Below are 18,178 nucleotides of genomic sequence, written 5' to 3' on the forward strand. Positions count from 1 at the left end.
AAAGTTGTTAATGTTGTACATGTTTTGTTGTTATTTTTCAGTATTCTTAGGCCTATGTAATGTTTGCTATTCTGTTTCTGAACGTTATAGGTGCAAGCAGACATTTTGGGGAAGGTTTAACGGTAACAAAATTTAGATACTGCCCAACACTACTTTCAACAAGTATTTTCCAACATGTATGATGTGTTTACAACGAATCACTGATTTTGCTTTACCCAGACTTTACGGAGCCCATTTTACCCTGACCGTAGTTTCTGCTTTGTACAAAAAACAAAATCCCAATTATTTTAGTTTTCATAAATTAAATTTTTAAAAATCAAGGCAGTTTCTCTGGCATTTTTACTTTTCTTTTACTTTACCGAACCGTGACGCCACGTATTGTATTGAACCAAACCGTGAATTTTGTGAAGCGTTACACCCCTAATTAACAGACAGTTTTACTGGAATTACTTAGGTTTTAATGGAAACCCTACAGCCAATCAGAATGGAGTATTCACCCAGGCCATGGTATAACATAATTTAATCTGACTATTAAAGGATGACACGGACTGGACCAGATAAAAAAGACCATTAGCCTGTCTCTCTCTGTTGTTAACCCCCCCATATGAAATAAGCTTGCAATAACTGGATTTAAATGAAGTTTATGATCTTTTTTGTAGGAGAGAAAAGATTTGAGTGCCCTCTGTGCTCTGTTGTCTGCAGTGACGGCTTCTCTCTGCAGGAACATGTGGAACTGCATTTAGATAACAGAGCAGCTGTGAACTCTGCAGGTGGGCATATATTCATACCTCCCTGCTTACTCTATTGCACTTTTCTCAATCCGTTTTATGTATCTGTCTGATCTGATGCACACTCAGCTTATACATTTCTAAGCCTTTGGTTTACATGTGTCGCTACAGAGAGACTGGGGTCAGACCTGAAGCTGGCTAGACAGCTTCAGCAGGAGGAAGAGCAGAGGAGGAGGCAGAAGGAGGCCTGGCAGGAAAGAGAGGAGTTCAAGAAGCTGCAGGTCTGGATTCTTGTTAAACATACTGTCAAATTATATTCCCTCTCAGTTTTCTTTTTCTTTGGCAAATGACCATGGAACAAGCAGGATAATGCTCTTTGAGTTTTTATAATCAGGGAGGCCAGAACTGCCTGACATGCAGCGGAGATAATGAACACCTTGTTGGGCATTAACCCTTACTTATCAGCTGGGTGAATGATGATCTCTTCTCTACTTTCCATACTGCTGAGAGCTTTCAATAGGCTCTGTGCACAAGTTCAGTAACACACATCCAGTTTCAACAGCAGTCAGCACACAAGTTTCCACTTTTCTTTCCATCTTAGTCAGAGCCACTCAACACTAACAATGAGTGCTGCACGTAAATGAAAAATGTACAAGATTTGTGTGTCATACAAGTTTCTTAGAACTGTGGCTGATCTTTCCTGTGTGCCACTTTGCTCAGCTTCAGCTCGATAGAAACACAATTTGAGCTTCCACTGCTTTTCAAAAAACACCACCCTTCTTGCACCGTGGATGCAAAAAATCAGGAGGAAGGGGGCAATGGAAATAGCTTTTCTTAAATTTGGTTAAAAGTTTTTCCATTGTCTTCAGTAGTTTGTTTTTAAGAAAGAAAAAAAAAACTATGTTTAAAATCGTAAATTAAGTGTGGTGTGAAAAGATTAGAAATGTTATTTTTAGGCCATATCGCCCAGCCCTACATACCAGTGTGCATCCAGTCAAGATGCTTTCTATTGTGGACAGGTAGAAGTTGATGAGGGTTTTTGTGGACATGCCATGTTTCCTCAGACACCTCAGAGAGTAAAGTCTCTGTTGTGCCTTTTTGATAACACAATTGATGTTCAGGGACCAGGAGAGGGAGTCTGTGATCTGGATGCCTAAGAACTTAAAACTATTTACAGCTTCAACAGGGGTTTTTGTTACAGGTGACTAAACAATTTTAATGTTTCTGAAGTCAAACATATTGGAGCTCAGGTTTACATTTCAAAATAAAAGTTGATGTAGTCATTAGGGGTGGGAATCATCAGAGGCTCCAGGATATGATATTATCATGATACTTAAGTCATGATACAATATTACTGCTATTTTAAACATGTTGCAGTATGCTGAGTATTGTGCTAAAATATATTGCGATATCTTTCGATTAATTACCTGTTTTCAACTATGAATTATGTCCCCAAAGGAAAACTTTGTCAACATCTGTTTTATCTAATAAGAAAAAGTTTTTAGTCTGTTCATCTCACTCCAGTCTTTTTTTTGCAGCATAATGTATTCAGTGAACTGAAAAGACAAGTAGGCTACCAAAAGTTTAATTTGTATTTATAATATTAATAATTTATGTAATTAAAAAATCGATACTTAGCACTGTGTGATGATGCGATATTGCCACACAAAAATATTGGGATACTATGCTGTATTAATTTTTTTTCCCAGACCCCTAGTAGTCATTCAGTGATCAACAAACCTGTTTCCACACCCAGTTTTGTAGTTTACTAGTGTTGTGTCTAAACAGCCATGTGTTGTCATGATTTTTCCTCTGCTGTGTGTGTGGACTGTCAGAAGCTTGTGGTTTCTCTCTGTATACATGTAATGCAGTAGCACATGTTTGAGTATCTGAACACTTTCAGTCTTACACTTAAACAAGACTCCAGTCTGTCAGCCTGATGTATGGTATGCTGTTTGTGCAGAGGCAGTTTGGAGTGGACGGCAGAGGGGGCTACTGTAGACAGATGGAGAGGACCATGGAGAGAGCTGTAGCCAGGGGCCTTATTACCCCTGCAGAGTTTCACTGTAAGAGAGCTGAGATGATGGAGTCTCTGGCCTCAGGGATTGATGACGGCAGAACCAGAACTCAGGGTATGTTTGTGCATGACCTGCAACCTCAACCCTGCAAAAGCAACACTGACACCCTGGTTTAAAGGAATACACTCATGGGGTGTTGTTTTTGTGGGTTTAGTCAACTGAGTCATCCATTACAGTCTTCTCTGTGTCTCTATCACTGACTTTGATATTTTGTGCACTACACAGCAAAGTTGAGTGAAAGTTAAAAAAAACAGCTTTGTGGATGGGAGAAAGTTGAAAGTTCTACATTCTTATGCAGAGTCATGAAGACAGTTATTAGAAACACCTAGGTGGCATGGCTTGGACACATAATCTGTGATGAACCAAGGGTCATAGGGTGTTGCGTGTCTTAGATCATCAGACAGCCTCACCTGGGTGACCCAGCCGGGGGAGATCAGTCCCACCACATCTGCCCGCTTGATCCACAGCCACTTTGTGGCTTTTTCTGCATCTTCACCAAGGTTTCTTGTGGCTTTCCTCCCCTGCTACCCTCTAATGCCAAGGAGCCTGGGTGCCCAGTGCATAGATTGCCCTGGGAAACCCCTGCAGCCCACCTCGATTGGTGCCCTGTGGGCCCTCCAATCAATCTACCTACAGGCCTCTAGCAGCTCAAGGTATTTGGCCTTCCATCTGGTCTTCCCAGGGGACTGTAAGTTCTAGAAGCACAACTTGCTTTGTGGAGTCAGATGTTAAGACCAAATCTGGCCTGAGTGACATCCTTGCAATATGCTCAGGAAACTTAAGCTGCCTCCCAAGGTCCACAAATTGTTTAATTATGTCCAACTCTTGTGTGCGGTGTGGAAAAAAGAATGAGAATATAGATCAATGAGCATTAAAAACAAACAAACAAAAAAAAATCAGTGATCAGTTGACATTAGGCAAGACTTGACCAATCAGATTTGAATATTTAAATTCTTAGTTGGGGACTCCTATATGAAGCTGGGACAGCCACTTTTACTACTTAAGTCATTTAAAATATCAAAATGTAAATCTGCTGCTGTTATGATTTTATTTTTCCCATTTCCCGTCAGTCTCTCTTACAACTGAACCAAAAAAAAGTAGTCATGCTAACAGTAGGGCTGTAGTCTCCTGGCCGACTAGTTGATTATTTGGTCGATATGCTCTCATCCGACCAAATTCTCATTAGTCGAATAATCGCCGTGTTCCTCTCATAAGGAGAAAAGTGCTACATCAGTAGCTTTCCAGGATTAATCCATTATTTCCTGCAGCAGGAGGGACAGGCTAAGTTAACTGTGGAAATGGGGGTGTTTTTAAAACACCCCCTTGGTTTACACAACGTTAAACTCGTCCACCCTAATTCTCAGCGTTGCGGTGATGCAGACCTCCTTTCTGTTTCTGTATACTGACACCATTTCCCTCAGTGGAAACAAAGCTTGTATTTACTTGTATTTCACAGATAAGAAACAATAAATTGTGAAGACATTAAGGCCTCCACAAAATAGCATTTTAAGTCTTGTGTGTGATTTATCCTTTAGGGATTTATACTTCGGGATTCATACTGGCTTCATATGAACAGAGGAAATCTCCGCTCGTCGCTAGGCTAATTTATACAACGTAAAATGCCACAAGCTGGCGCTAATAACGTTAGCATGTTGTATTTTTTGGAAAACGTGTTTAGTGTGACAGCTGTTTTGTCGGTGAATCTTGTGAGTTGTAATGGAGCCAAATTGAGTGCTGTTACCTTTGTTAAATGTTGCTGTTGTCCCTGGCTTTATATGAGACAAGGAAAGATTGCTAACGTTAGTTGCTAGGCTAATTTATACAATGTAAAATGCCATAGGCTGGCGCTATTAACGTTAACATGTTGTATTTGCTTGGAAAACATGTTTAGTATAAGACAGTTGTTTTGTCGGTGAATCTTGTGAGTTGTAATGGAGTCAAATTATGTGCCGTTACCTTTGCTGTTTTTTTTAAAGATATTTTTTAGGCATTTTTGCCTTTAATTGATAGGACAGCTGAGTGTGAAGGGGGAGAGAGAGAGGGAATGACATGCAGCAAAGGGCCACAGGCCGGAGTCGAACCCGGGCCGCTGCGGCAACAGCCTTGTACATGGGGCGCCTGCTCTATCCACTAATCCACTGACGCCCCACCGTTACCTTTGTTACATGTTGCTGTTGTCCCTGGTTTTATATGAGAAGAGTGAAAGATTGCTGGCAGCTAGGCTAAATTATACAATGTAAAATGCCATAGACTTGTACTAATAACGTTAGCATGTTGTATTGGTGGGGGAAATGTGTTAAGATAAAGACAAGTGTTTGTCTGTCAATGCTGCAATTTATAGTGAAGCCAATTTGCATACTTGTGTTTGAAATTGTCTCTATTAAGCCATATTTAATGTGTGTTTTGAATCAACTAAACTTTACAGCACTTAATAGAGTCCACCGCCGACTAGCGTTTTGGTGAACATTTTTCTTAAACCATGTTCTAGATACCACCACACAAGGTTTAAAATGCTAAGTGTAGAGTTGGGCGGTATCCAAATTTTGTTACCGTTAAACCTTCCCCACATTTTCCCGGGTATACACTATTACCGTGACTAATTAAAAATTACTTTGAAGGGCTCAGAGGGAGTCGCCAAAATGTCGGCTTGCGCCTATACTGTTCAGAAACAGAATAGCAAACATTACATAGGCCTAAGAATACTGAAAAAATAACAACAAAACATGTACAACATTAACAACTTTTATTAATAAATATTTTTTAAAAAATGCAAATGCAGCAGTCAACCAAACAGAATGAAATAACGACAAATTGTCTGTGGGCTACGGTCCACTTCCACTACAGTAATCGACACAGATCAATTAAATTAAAACACAGCCCTATAGCAACCAATACTTACAGGCTTATCAAATAATAAAAAGTAACAATAATTAACAAAGGCAGTAACGATAATGTGTGCTATACAGCGTATCCTGAGACCGCAACGGGTACTGTCCGTTGGTTTACTTTTAGAACCTATCAACATAAATCAAATAAATTAAAGCACAGCTCTACAGCATTCAGTAGGGCTTCTCAAATAAGAAAAACAGAACAATAAATAACAAGGTATAACCGAAAATGGGCATATATAATCCTATCCTGAGAAGGCAATGGGAAATACTTCACCCTCTCCAAGTCCGAACTTTTCTGTCCGTTAGAACAGGCTACTCCTCATTGAAAATGAAAAAAAAAACGAAGTTATAGTGATAACTATAGCAGCATCCTATGCTTCAAAACTATTCAAGGTTTTTCGCCAAAAAAACAGCATGTTTACTTTATCCGGTTGGAGCAGGGCACATAGTGGATTGACAACTTTGGCCGCGGTGCTGGGTGGTTCGGGTTGTGCTTCTCCCTCCTCCACTCTGATGGCCATTGGACCTGCTACTGCTGCTTGCAGAAGTTGTGTGGGTTTTTTTTTTTTTTTTTTGGGACCAACTCGCTTGATGCACGGCTTGCCATCTTTTCTTCTCTTTCTCACGTCTGAGCTGTCACGTGACGACGTCACATCCAAAAACTTTACCAAATGTCATCTCCTGACAACAGTTAAGGGCAGTTAAAAGAGAAACATTATAGCCTACTATTAGTTTTGAATTGTGATAGTATTAAATAGGGATGCACCGAATATTCGGTAACCGAATATATTCGGCGGAATATTGCAAAAATACACACATTCGGTATTCGGTGGAGTAAGTGAAAAGCAAGGCCGAATAATAGCGGCGTGTTTTGATGACGCAATCAAACAGCATGCGGTGACGGACGGAGTAAAATCAAAGATACTGGATTAAAATGTCGGCAGTGCGGCGATATTTCAAAGTGTTGGAGAGTGATAGAAGAAAAGTGGTTTGCAAAGAATGTAATACTGAACCATCTAGAGTAGTGTTGCAGGGTATACTGGTACCAACGGTAGACTGCGGTACTAAAACACAGTGATTTGTTTTCCACAGAGCTCTACGGTGTGAGCATTTTACTCGCATTTGCGACTAAAAATAGTTTTGTGCGAGCAAAAGAAATCATTCAGGAGCAGCTGTGGGAGTACAGATTTCAACCAGCAGCAGAAACGAAAGGCGAATCCTGCCGGTTGTGGGTTGAACGGGGGTCACAGGCACAGACAGGAATGTATTCCTGTCAAATACGGCGGCCATAGTGCTCCACGGCGCAAGATAACGGCTTACTGGCGACGGAGAAGTCCGGCTCCAGGTCCAATAATTTCCTCTTCTTGGTGTCATGACTGCTCAAAAGTACCTGGACAGCCGAGCCGTGGCGGCACACAGGTATGTGACGTGTCAGAGGGGAAACGAGCCGTTCACATTTCCACAAACCTCAGCGCACTTAAGGGACTGTTCTTTACTTGTCAGGGGAGGAGGGTGGCTGGTTGATTTTTATTTTATTTATTTATTTTATTTCGATCCCCGCTATGTTAATCACTTATTGATACTGTTTTTGAAGTATGAATAAGTCAATAAGTAATTTATTCCATTGAAATATCATTGATGTATTATAGAAAAGTGATTTATCTTTTTATAAATGACAAAAGGCACATCTGCCTCATTTTCGCTGTGGTATCATGATACTGCTCAGAACTGTGATACTTTCACTGGTATCGTACCGTGGGTCCCAATTTTGGTACCGTGACAACACTAATCTGGAGGGGGTTCATCTGCAAAACTAATGAAAAACTAAACAACGGCATTCGGTATTCGGTACTCGGTATTCAGCCAAGCATTTAATTTTATTCGGCTTCGGCCACAAATTTTCATTTCAGTGCATCCCTAGTATTAAATTGAAAACTCAACCACACATACATAGGTGCTGGACAAACACTCATTATTTAGGCATGAAATAAATTATATTTAAAATTATATCAGGCCCCTATAGGCCTATATGCATGGCAGATTTTTTTTTTTTTTCCATGAACTGATAACGTTGCTATTTTTAGATACCGCTAGATACCTTATTATCGTATTATCGCCCAACCCTAGCTAAGTGTGTTTTGCACAGTGACCAAGGAGTGGTGGTGCACTTTTGGTTTGTTTTTTTGTGGTTGCAAGTGCGCAGTATATTTAGATGTTCATGAAAACGAGATGTAGGGTTTCCACTTCAGTTACTTCCAAACATTTTCAAGATTTCTGAAAATACTGTTGCACTTAATTTGGAATCTGTAATCTCATTAACCCAATATCAGTATATGTTATGATATAGTACATTTTTTGAAATCTAATTGGAATGTTAATTCTGAAAAGTCTGTCATTAAGATGATGCAGAAATCCATTAATTCCAATTTAGGTCAAGTGTGTAGGATTTAGGGGGATATGTTGGCAGAAATGGAATATAATATACACTAAACAAAACTTTAAATGCAACACTTTTTTTTTACCCCCTTTTTTCACAGGTTTAAGTTATAGGTCAAAGACAATTATTATGCACTCAAGAGATATATTTCTGAGATAGATAATCCATCCACCTGACAGGTGTGGCATATCATAGTCTGTTTTACCAGATGTAGACTGTGGCTGTAAGCCTATAATTGGGCCCTGATTTCAGCCAACATTTGCCCTTTCTTCAAACTCAAGTGATTCTGTGTGTTTTCGTTTGCTGAAGAAATGTGAAGATTTTGCACTCCACAGTATGTGTATCAACCGACATGGTCAAAAGAAATATTTACTTACTTTACTTACTCAAATTGATCTTCAGCTTGATCGTTGTTAAATAATAATAATTGTATGATGATAAGATTTAAAAATTTAAAGTAGGGTATCAAAACCATTATTTTGCTCACCCTAATTGAATTATGGGCGTACATTTGCTCCACCTGCTACATTGCTCATGATTCTAATGTGACATTTATTGCAAATATGAAAAAAAGTTATTTTTATAAAAGTTAACTGTGGCTTTAATGTGTGGTCAGGTTCACAAACAAAATCCACTTGGTCAGCTGTGATGTCTCTGTAATTGAAAAAAAAAAAAAAAATGACACTAACTCCACTGATGGATTGCCACAAAACACCACATTTGGGACCTAAGAGGCTGTTGGAAACACACTGACAAGTTGCTACAAAACACCAACCACAAATGACAGAAATCCATCAAGAGCAATACTTATGAGAAATAAGTGTTTTCCTTTATGACACCCATCAGATTTTTGTAAAGAGTTGGGGCGAGGCAAAATTTAATGGAGGTGGCCACCTCGTAATTCTCTGTGCAGGAAAAACCCTGCTAATGCACTACTTATGGAAACTGTGTGTCTTTATCAGAAGTGTCGTTTTTGGATAAGTGCAATACTAAAATGTGACTTCACCAGACTTCTCGACTCTCAGGGGCCACAGTAAAAGGATTTTTGTCGTTGGTCCCTTCCCCCCTCTTAACCCTGGCATGAGCCACTTTAGCTGCACTCTCAGTTTCCATACCTGGTTGGAGTTCATCTGTGTAGCCCATAACATGGCTTTTGTGGACAGTGTCAATCTCTTCTGGAAAGGTCCAGCTTTTTTCTGTCATGATGGCATTCACCCTAATAGCTCGATAAAGACTAAAAGGAACAGAACTTTTGAAATCAGGGCCCCAAGCTCTAGAATGGACCTGCCCGAGATTATAAGGTTGTCTGAGTCACTGTCTTCATTTAAGTCTCTCCCTGAAAACATACCTCAGTTGAAAAAACATTTCCTGATTTTATCTGAGCTGTCTATTTTATTGCTATATTATAACTCTAATTCTCATTTATTTCTTTTGAATTTGTTTCATTCTCCTTGTGTTTTAAAGTGTTAAGTTTTATTGTAAAGCACTTTTTAATTGTGTTTTTAAAGGTACTATATGAATAGTTTATTATTATTATTATCATTATTATTATTGTTATGAAGATGTCAGTGCCTTTCAGGACTTTGGCCTTGCTGAGGACCTCCAGTTTGTCCCAACAGCTTAGGAACTTAACGAAAATGGGCCTGTTCTGTATTGTACTGTACCTGGCCCGGTGGACGATGGCGAAACCCTCCTAGTCACTTTTCAGACAGCAGCTTCTTTACTTTGTCCTCAGAATCGGACCATTTTTCATTGATTGATTCTTTTTTCCATCAATGACAATATTGTTATCTGGATTGCCCTTCAATTTTGTCATTGAGAGAAATGAGACATACTGCATACTGTTTCAGCATTATTCCTTGTCTCTTTGCATGTATAACCCCATATCTTGCAGTGGATTTGAAAGTTATGAAATTCCTTATGATTAAATTTCAGACTAGTCCTGAGGAATTCTTTCAGCAGCTCCACAGCTCTTTTGTTAGAGGAATCAACAAGAATTTCAGCACACAGTTGAAAGTTTTTCTCCTGTTGTTATAGGAGTTTTTTATAGAAGTCTTTTTGTTGCTCAAGTAATTCACGCACCTGAGCCATGGCGATGGGTTTCTCTGAGTTATTGTTGGAGCGCCTTTTAGGTGGCATGGCAAAATGAAGATCAAGTCCAGTGAACGACTCAGCCCAGAATAAGGCCTAAGGCCTAAAAGGCTTAAAGCCTGGATGATCCAAGTCCAATAGAATTATACATCCAGAGCTAAATTTCTGGCCCAGGTTGATAATAAAGTTGGTATAGCCTCTGTTTAACTCAATTTGAATAAATATACCAAAGTCAAATCTAGGATTCAAGAGATTCTGGATAGGTAAAGTCCAGTCAGTCTCACAGAAATCCCAGTCTCACAGCAGCAGCAGCAGCAGCAGCAGCAGCAGTTCCCGCCCATACATCTGTCCGACCAGTTGCCAGCAGTGTCACTGATAGAGAGCATACCAACTGGCACACACAGCTGTCAATCATGACCTCAGTCCCCCTCTGTTATGCCTCCACGATAGCCATGGCCGGAGGCATTATGTATTCAGGTTGTTCATCCATCTGTACATACAAACATACATGTCCCATCCTTGTGAATGTGATATCTCAAGAGCACATTAAGGGTCTTTCCTCAAATAGGCACAAACATCCATCTGGACTCACAGATGAACTATTTGAATTTGATGGTTGAGGGTCAAAGTCACTGTGACCATGTGTCTATCTAATTCTCATGAACACAATATCTCAGAAACGCAACTCATATTTGTTAGAAATGTCCACGGACTCAGTGATGAACTGATCAGTTTTTGGTGGTCAAAGGGCAAGGTCACTGTGACCTTGTTTGTCTCGTTTTCGTGAATTTGATATCTCAAGAACACCTTGACGGACTTTCTTTAAATTTGGCACAAACATGCACTTAGACTTGAGGATGAACTAATTAGATTTTGCCGGTCAGAGGTCAATGGACAAGGTTGCTGTAAACTTGAATCCATCTCATTCTCATAAACATAATATCTTAGCTTGAGAGAATTTATTCAAATTTGGCACAAACATTCACTTGGATCCAATGATGAACTGATTAGTTTTTGGTGGTAAAGGGTCAAGGTCACTGTGACCTTGTCTGTCTCAATTTTGTGAACATGATATCTTAATCTTAAATTTGACACAAACCTTCACTTGGACTGAAGAATAAACTGATTAGAATTTTGGGGTCAAAGTTATAGATCTGGTATAGATCTTCTGTGCTGTCGGGCGAAAATGTGTGTGAAGCATCCATGTTTTCACAGACATGGATGGAAACTTGGCTGGTGCACGGAGGTAACAGTCGCAGGGTAGTAATTCTAATTTAACATAAAATTACTAGTTAAAATCAAACTTATTTAAGAAAAATTAATACCTGAACAAACATCAGCATGATGAGAACTACTACCTTAATTGATAGATACCATATTTGTCCAAAATGTATTTGAGTATTTGTTGTGTACCTGAAGTTTTTAGTTTGGTCACTGTCCCATCTGCTACCATTAAGGGGACGGGGTTTATGACCTATACTGCAGCCAGCAACCAGGTGATTATTGAGATGTTTTGGCTTTTGGGGAGCTGTCATGTCATCCATCTTTTTTATACAGTCTATGGTTTGAACACACAACTGCTGCCTTTTTAGTTGAATTTGAATAAATCCTTTGAACCTGTTGCCACTGGTTTATAACTAAGACAATTCTGGAATTCCATAATGATTGTATTTACTTAAACATGTAGCGTTCAACACCTTTGATGTACAATATATTGGTCAGAGTGGGATCTGATGGCCTCTAGTTAAGCTCTGTCGGTATCACTGCTGCCCTGCTGCTGGAATGCACTGACTTGAGCTTCCTTTTTTTGGGGTGTAGGTGTGGTCAGAGCGTTATCTGAATATTACCAGACTGAATGCAGAGACAGTGTCCATGTGTGGTTGAGTGCAGATACCGACCACTTCTGCTCCTCAGCGGGGGATAAAGGCTGGGGCTGTGGATACAGAAACCTCCAGATGCTCCTCTCCTCTCTGCACAGAATTGATGCATATGCTCCCTTTCTACAAGGTACTCAATCACTCTGCATCCAAAACACATGTTTCACTCTCAGTGGATTCTGTGACATGAGAAATACTTTCAAAATAAGTAGTCATGCGACATCAGTGTTTCAATTCTCTCAAAATGGATTTGTTGTTTACAATGTAGCATTAGTGTAGAAAATAATTAGGTGCATCCTCTGGAAGCATGGATGTAAAATTTAGATTTTTATGCGACAGGGTCACAGGACAAGTACCAAGAACATCACTGGGTCACAGTTGGAATGGAGAAGATGTCAGTCAGAGACATGATTTAGAGCTTTAGCAAATTCATTCACTTCAATATTTTGTTGTTGCAGTTGGGAGCTAAATATGATGTTGTAGTCGTAGATTTTATTCCAAAGAGCCAAAATCCAAAAGTGAAATAATTTAAGATAAAAATGTCATCAGTTTTTAGTGTAATTTTCTCTTTTGATGTTTGTGATTCTTATGCTAATGTTCACTGCTGAATTGCTTACTGGAAAATGCTCATTTAAACACAAACTCTCCTTATTTTTCCTTTGGTAAGTTGCCATGGTATGAGGTGTGTCTCCAACCATGCTGTTTATTCAAAGCACATTATGTCTTGTCCTTGCTCTGCATTCTGGTCTGGTGACATTATTGTTGCAGAGATTAGTATCTCTCTCCCTGTAGGATTGTTGATAGTGGGTGCAAAAACACAAGAAGATTTTTGTCATTTTGATAACTGAGACTGGCATCAAGCACCACTGTGGCTGTACTGGAACTATCTTGATGTGACATCACCCACAGTTGGCTGGTTAGCCATGTATAATGATAGAAATGTATAACAGACCTACTAAAAATTCACCACCAAGAAAGCATGGTACAGTACATCAAGATCCAAGAAAGTGTCAGCATTTTTTTGGTTGAATTTATGCCAGACTGATCACATGAGAAGAAAGCGAGCGACGAAACTAAGAAAGAGTAAAACAGTAACAACCAGGGCTTTGTGTTTTTTTGACTCCAGGTCTGCACCTGTACATATTTCACTTATTGCCATTCACTTTGACTTGACACTCTCCTCCTCCAGAGAAGACAGTGCCTAGTATTCCCCGGGTGCAGAGTATGATTGAGAAGGCTTGGAAAGAAGGGCTTGATCCACATGGTGCTTCCCACTTCAACCAGCGGCTGCAGGGAACACGAGCCTGGATCGGAGCCACAGAGATCTACGTCCTCCTTACCTCTCTGGGAATCAGGTGAGCGCTACACTCCCTCTAATTAGTATGTTAAAGCACACAGCCTATGCTGGTCTTATATTGCTTTTTGTCATGCATCCATCCATCCACCCATCCATTTTCTAGCCACTTATCCTCTTGAGGGTCGCGGGGGGGCTGGAGCCTATCCCAGCTGACATTAGGCAAGAGGTGGGGTACACCCTGGACCGGTCGCTTTTTGTCATCCAATAATCAAAGTTGAGCAAAGCAACACGTACAACATTTTCTAAAGCCACTGTAACGTGGCCTGCTAGTAACAAAATTTTTATGCCTCAGCTCCGGCAATAGTCGAAGCAGAAGGCATTTTGTTTTCGGGTTGTCTGAATGTCCGTACATACATGAACACGATATCTTAAGAATGTCTTGAGGTAATTTTTTTTTTAATTTGGCACAACTGCCCACATGGACTCAGCAAGGGAGTGGTGAGATTTTGGTGGTCAAAGCTCAAGGTCACTGTGACCTCATCTGTCAAATTAACATGTGCTTAACATGTGCATTAAAGCATGTTAGTAGATTATCCCCCACTAAATTAATAGATTTACGGAACATTAACAGATAGACTAACAGATTAGTCTGGGACACTGTACATACTGTACACATAATGTTAACCACAAACAGCCTATTAATTTTACATGTACTTCTCTTAAACCATGTCATCTAACATTGGGGAGTTAGAGGAAAAGTGCTTCTAATCATAATTTTTTGCGGGTCAGTGTGAATTAAATATTGAGTTAAATATTAGTTAAATGTTACATTAGTGCGTGATTGTAGAGGGGCTAGTGGAGGTGGTGAGATATAATTTTGGAATTTGAGCTAGAGTTAATATCCCACAGTAATAAGGAAGAGGGCTATTTTTTGATGCCTCCCTATTGACAGGGATTGAGAGGGCATATTTTGAGACATATACACAGTGAATGGAAACCTAACCGTAAGTTAACAAAATGTAACATGGGTGTTTTTTTTAGGCTTTGTGATTCCCAGAATAATGGTAGCGAGCCTTTTATTTTCCCGTGCCTGGATGCAGACAGGAACCAATCTAAACATGCATTATATAACATTAACAAAGAACAGGTTTTCTTGCCATGGCTTCTCTAAAATGAGCAGTGATAAAAGTAACTATATTCTGATATGATCAAGGAGTTAATAAGCTGACAGCGTTAGCTAACTAAATTATATTATATGGTTATATGGTTATATTATATTATATTATATGGGATGCCTCTACAAGTATTTAACCAAGGACAATAAGCCCAATTCATGTTTGACAGATGTGAGTTTTTACAATTTCTCGTGTCAATTAATTATTTTAAACCACTTAAGTAATTCAGTTCATAACCAATGAGGGAAATAATTATTTGGTACCAGAGTACCCAGAGTGGCAGAGCGCACTTTGGGCACTCTGTCTGGGGCGACGTAGCATCAGAGTACCGAGTGGAGTCAATGTGTGATTAACTTAACCATTCGTTAATTCATGTAAAAATAGAACACCCACATAAGGTGCAGATTAAAGAAACATGACTTTGTGTCATCCCTCATAAAATCTGTCGAGTTCACAAGTATCACAAACAGATCAAACATAAAATGAGTAATAACTCGGTCTGGAGATTAATGTTTGTTTCTTTTATTATTATTCTCATTTATAGGATTGCCATGAGCCTCTGCTGACGCAGGTGCTTTCTGGTGCCCATAAATTAATTGGCTCCACACCGCTGTCTGTGTCTCCTTCAAGCAGGGCAGTGAAATACCATGCGCCATAGATGACGAACAAGCAAAGAGCTAGAATAAGGCTTGTGCTAAAATGACAGGAGTGCTCATAATTTTGGTCAATAACACATAAAACATTGCATACTGCATTTTGCTGTTGTTAATGGCGTGAAGTGTTTTGCTATGGGAGGGACTCAGCCCCTGCTCACAGGAGTTCAGCGGAGTGGAAGAGGGACAGACAGCAGAGAGTTGTGGAGTTGATGACAGCTCACTCATGTTGCTGTGCATGAAAGCTTCGCAAGTAAAACAGCACAGGCTGTTGTAAAATTAAAGATGGGATGGGGCTATATTGCTTAATATAGCCGATCCTTAGAAAAATGCCTTAATCTGCCCCGGTACTGATCTTTGAGATCAGATCAGGACATACCTAGTCAAGACCCGGCCACCAGATGCACACTGGTGAGCTTCCTTCCCTACATAAAATCATGGTAAGTAGATCAAGCAGAGCAATTGGCAGGAATAACATAGTTGTCTACAACTCATCTGATGAGTAGTTATAGCTGCAGGATCTCAGCTGCAGGATCTCATTCTAGTCACATTATGGTTGTGGCTTAAAATCTTCATGAAGCTGAACTTGGTAATGTATCAGTTAAGTGTAACACTAAGTAAGACTTGTGTTGTGTTGTTTGTGTTGGTTTTGTATGTTTTCAGTGCCCGCATCATTGACTTCCACCAGCCCACAGGCCCAGGTGACACCCACACCCGGCTGTTTGACTGGGTGAAGCAGTACTTCCAGTACAGCAGGAGCAGCGGACTGATACCCAGACTCATCCACACCTCCCTGCCCCCGCTTTACCTGCAGCACCAAGGTACACAGCAACATCACCTGCCATATTCCTCAATCACACATCATATACCTATACAGGACTGATTAGGTCCTAATTAGTCTCTGTATACAGACTCTGCATTCAGTGAATGTAGAGTCTGTAGGCAAACCCCGGAGATCTTGCCTCCGGAAGAAGAGCAGAAGAGCCCTGGTTTCCGGTTGTAGGCTGTTTGTAGTCCGTGTGATATTGACCAATCACGTTTGAGCCGGCTGCAGTTGTTGCCAGGTTAAACGCTCCGTGCGGTGAACTAACGAGGCGGAACATAATTGCCGTCACTGCAAACTCTGAATCCATCGCAGTGGTTCAGCATATTTACTTATATATAAACGGAAGTCGGAAACGGAAATTCGCTTCCTCTGCCCAAATCAAACTGGAATGCCAAAAAATCAGGGTTCTGCCCCCAGAGGCTGTATCGCCGTCTGCCGGAAGTCAAATGTCAAATACAGCTGATGGGTTCCGAGAATGGGTCCTAACAAACCTGCAAATACATTGTTTCTTTCATTGGATGATGTTTAACATTTTATTAATGCTTAAAATTAAGCATGATTAAGGGCATGGCGCTTTGAGTGGCAGGCTGTCTGTGACAGGTATAACTACAGCTGGAGTAGCTACGTGATGCGTCCACTTGCTATGTGACCAGCCCACCATACCTACATGTCATTCCACAGTCAGCCTCCTTCGCCCCTTGGCCTGGAAGTAGAAGTCTTGAAGAAAATGCTAAGTTAGCGATTAGCTAGCTTTGAAGTATTAGGTTATAAGAGAGGTGGTTAAGGTTAGAGTAATGGGAAGGGGTACATCTTGAAACGCATAATGTGAATCAAGTCTTCACATGTAATAATTTATTACATATAATGATAAATATCAATATTTGTTTATTTACTGGCCCCTGGCCTCCTGTCGTTATGCAGAAGTGGCCCTTGGACAAAACATGTTGAGTATCCCTGCTGTAATGAATAGGGCCACATATAGCAATAACCCACGTTTAATGATTTATAACATGGGTTATTACTATATTTATATTGCTATATAAATGAGTTGCCTGTTTCCAACCTTTCCATGTTTGCTGTCCTCACTCATCTTTGCCCTAGATGCAAATCCAGTTACAGCAGCCTCACACAGGTCAGGTGTCAGCAGGGGTGTGTATAGGATTTGATGACATTTGTGACCAGCCATGGAAAAACCAGGAACAAGTCTCCCGAGAGGCATTTTGAGTTATTTACAGATTCTGAAAGTGTAGTTTCTAAGCTTTCCAACGATGTCTAACACATGGAAATCTGGCATTTTTTTTTTTTTTTCAATAAACAAGCTCTGTGGTGAAGCTTTTTTACTTAGTTTGTACTCTGGCACCTTATTTACATTCAAAGTACAAAGAAATCCTTTAGTTAATTTTCATTGTGAATTAAAAAAGGGCTCCCCTGGAACTTGATTGTGGGCCATAAGTTGAATATCACTGCATTACAGTGTTGCATTGTAGCAGGGCTTAGACATTCATCATGATGACGAGTTGGTCTTGTACAGTGTTGGGTGTGGTTTGTAGGGGCGTGTTGTGTACCCTACAGAATGTGTCTGCAGCTATACTCATCTCCTGTGGATGGTGTCCGTGGACTCACAGTCACCCCTTGCTCCTCCACAGCTCCACCCTCTCATCCAAATATGGTCACTTCTGACAGCTCTTCAGCTTGGAAGGACAGTTGTTTTAATTGGTCCTCTTGTTGGAGCTTTGGCCAGTAGGAGTGGGGCAATTCACCAATGTAATCAACGCCATCGATTACAGAAATAGTTTGATTTGCAAAACGTGCCTAAGTGTATCACAGTAGTTACACCTGGGCCACACTGCCTGCATGAGCAGCATGTGACAGCTCCCTTGCTAAACTGATGGGGCTTGCACACTTGTGGTATTCACACAGATAGCGTTGCTGCTTCAGAGCTGCCTGCTACTATAACTACTGTATTTTCACAATTAAAAGCGGGTATTCCACTTATTTATGGCGCTGTGCAACCACTGCATTGTGGAGCAGTTTGGTCTGGGCAAGCTGCACCTGGTCAGAGCTTGGATTCCTTCAGAGAACTCGCTGCAGCTAAAAAAATCTTGCCCACAAATTGAAAAAGGAC

The 18,178-nt window shown here is 40.3% G+C and overlaps 1 protein-coding gene across 6 annotated transcripts in view; it reads left to right on the plus strand.

Moving 5' to 3' along the window:
• zufsp (zinc finger containing ubiquitin peptidase 1) overlaps positions 1-18,178 on the plus strand; it is a 61,274-nt gene that overhangs the window by 20,230 nt on the left and 22,866 nt on the right. For all 6 annotated transcript variants that reach the window (XR_013492244.1, XM_033638951.2, XM_078172025.1 and 3 more), the window contains 6 exons: positions 660-770; positions 900-1,009; positions 2,692-2,860; positions 12,044-12,232; positions 13,292-13,457; positions 15,891-16,048. Coding sequence is in view for 5 of the 6 variants with exons in the window: in XM_033638951.2 (XP_033494842.1) it covers positions 660-770; positions 900-1,009; positions 2,692-2,860; positions 12,044-12,232; positions 13,292-13,457; positions 15,891-16,048 (903 nt within the window). In the remaining variant the exon portion in view is untranslated. The remainder of the gene's footprint in view (positions 1-659; positions 771-899; positions 1,010-2,691; positions 2,861-12,043; positions 12,233-13,291; positions 13,458-15,890; positions 16,049-18,178) is intronic.

This window comes from Epinephelus lanceolatus, chromosome 10, assembly GCF_041903045.1.
Source record: "Epinephelus lanceolatus isolate andai-2023 chromosome 10, ASM4190304v1, whole genome shotgun sequence".
NCBI classification, from domain to species: Eukaryota; Metazoa; Chordata; class Actinopteri; order Perciformes; family Serranidae; genus Epinephelus; species Epinephelus lanceolatus.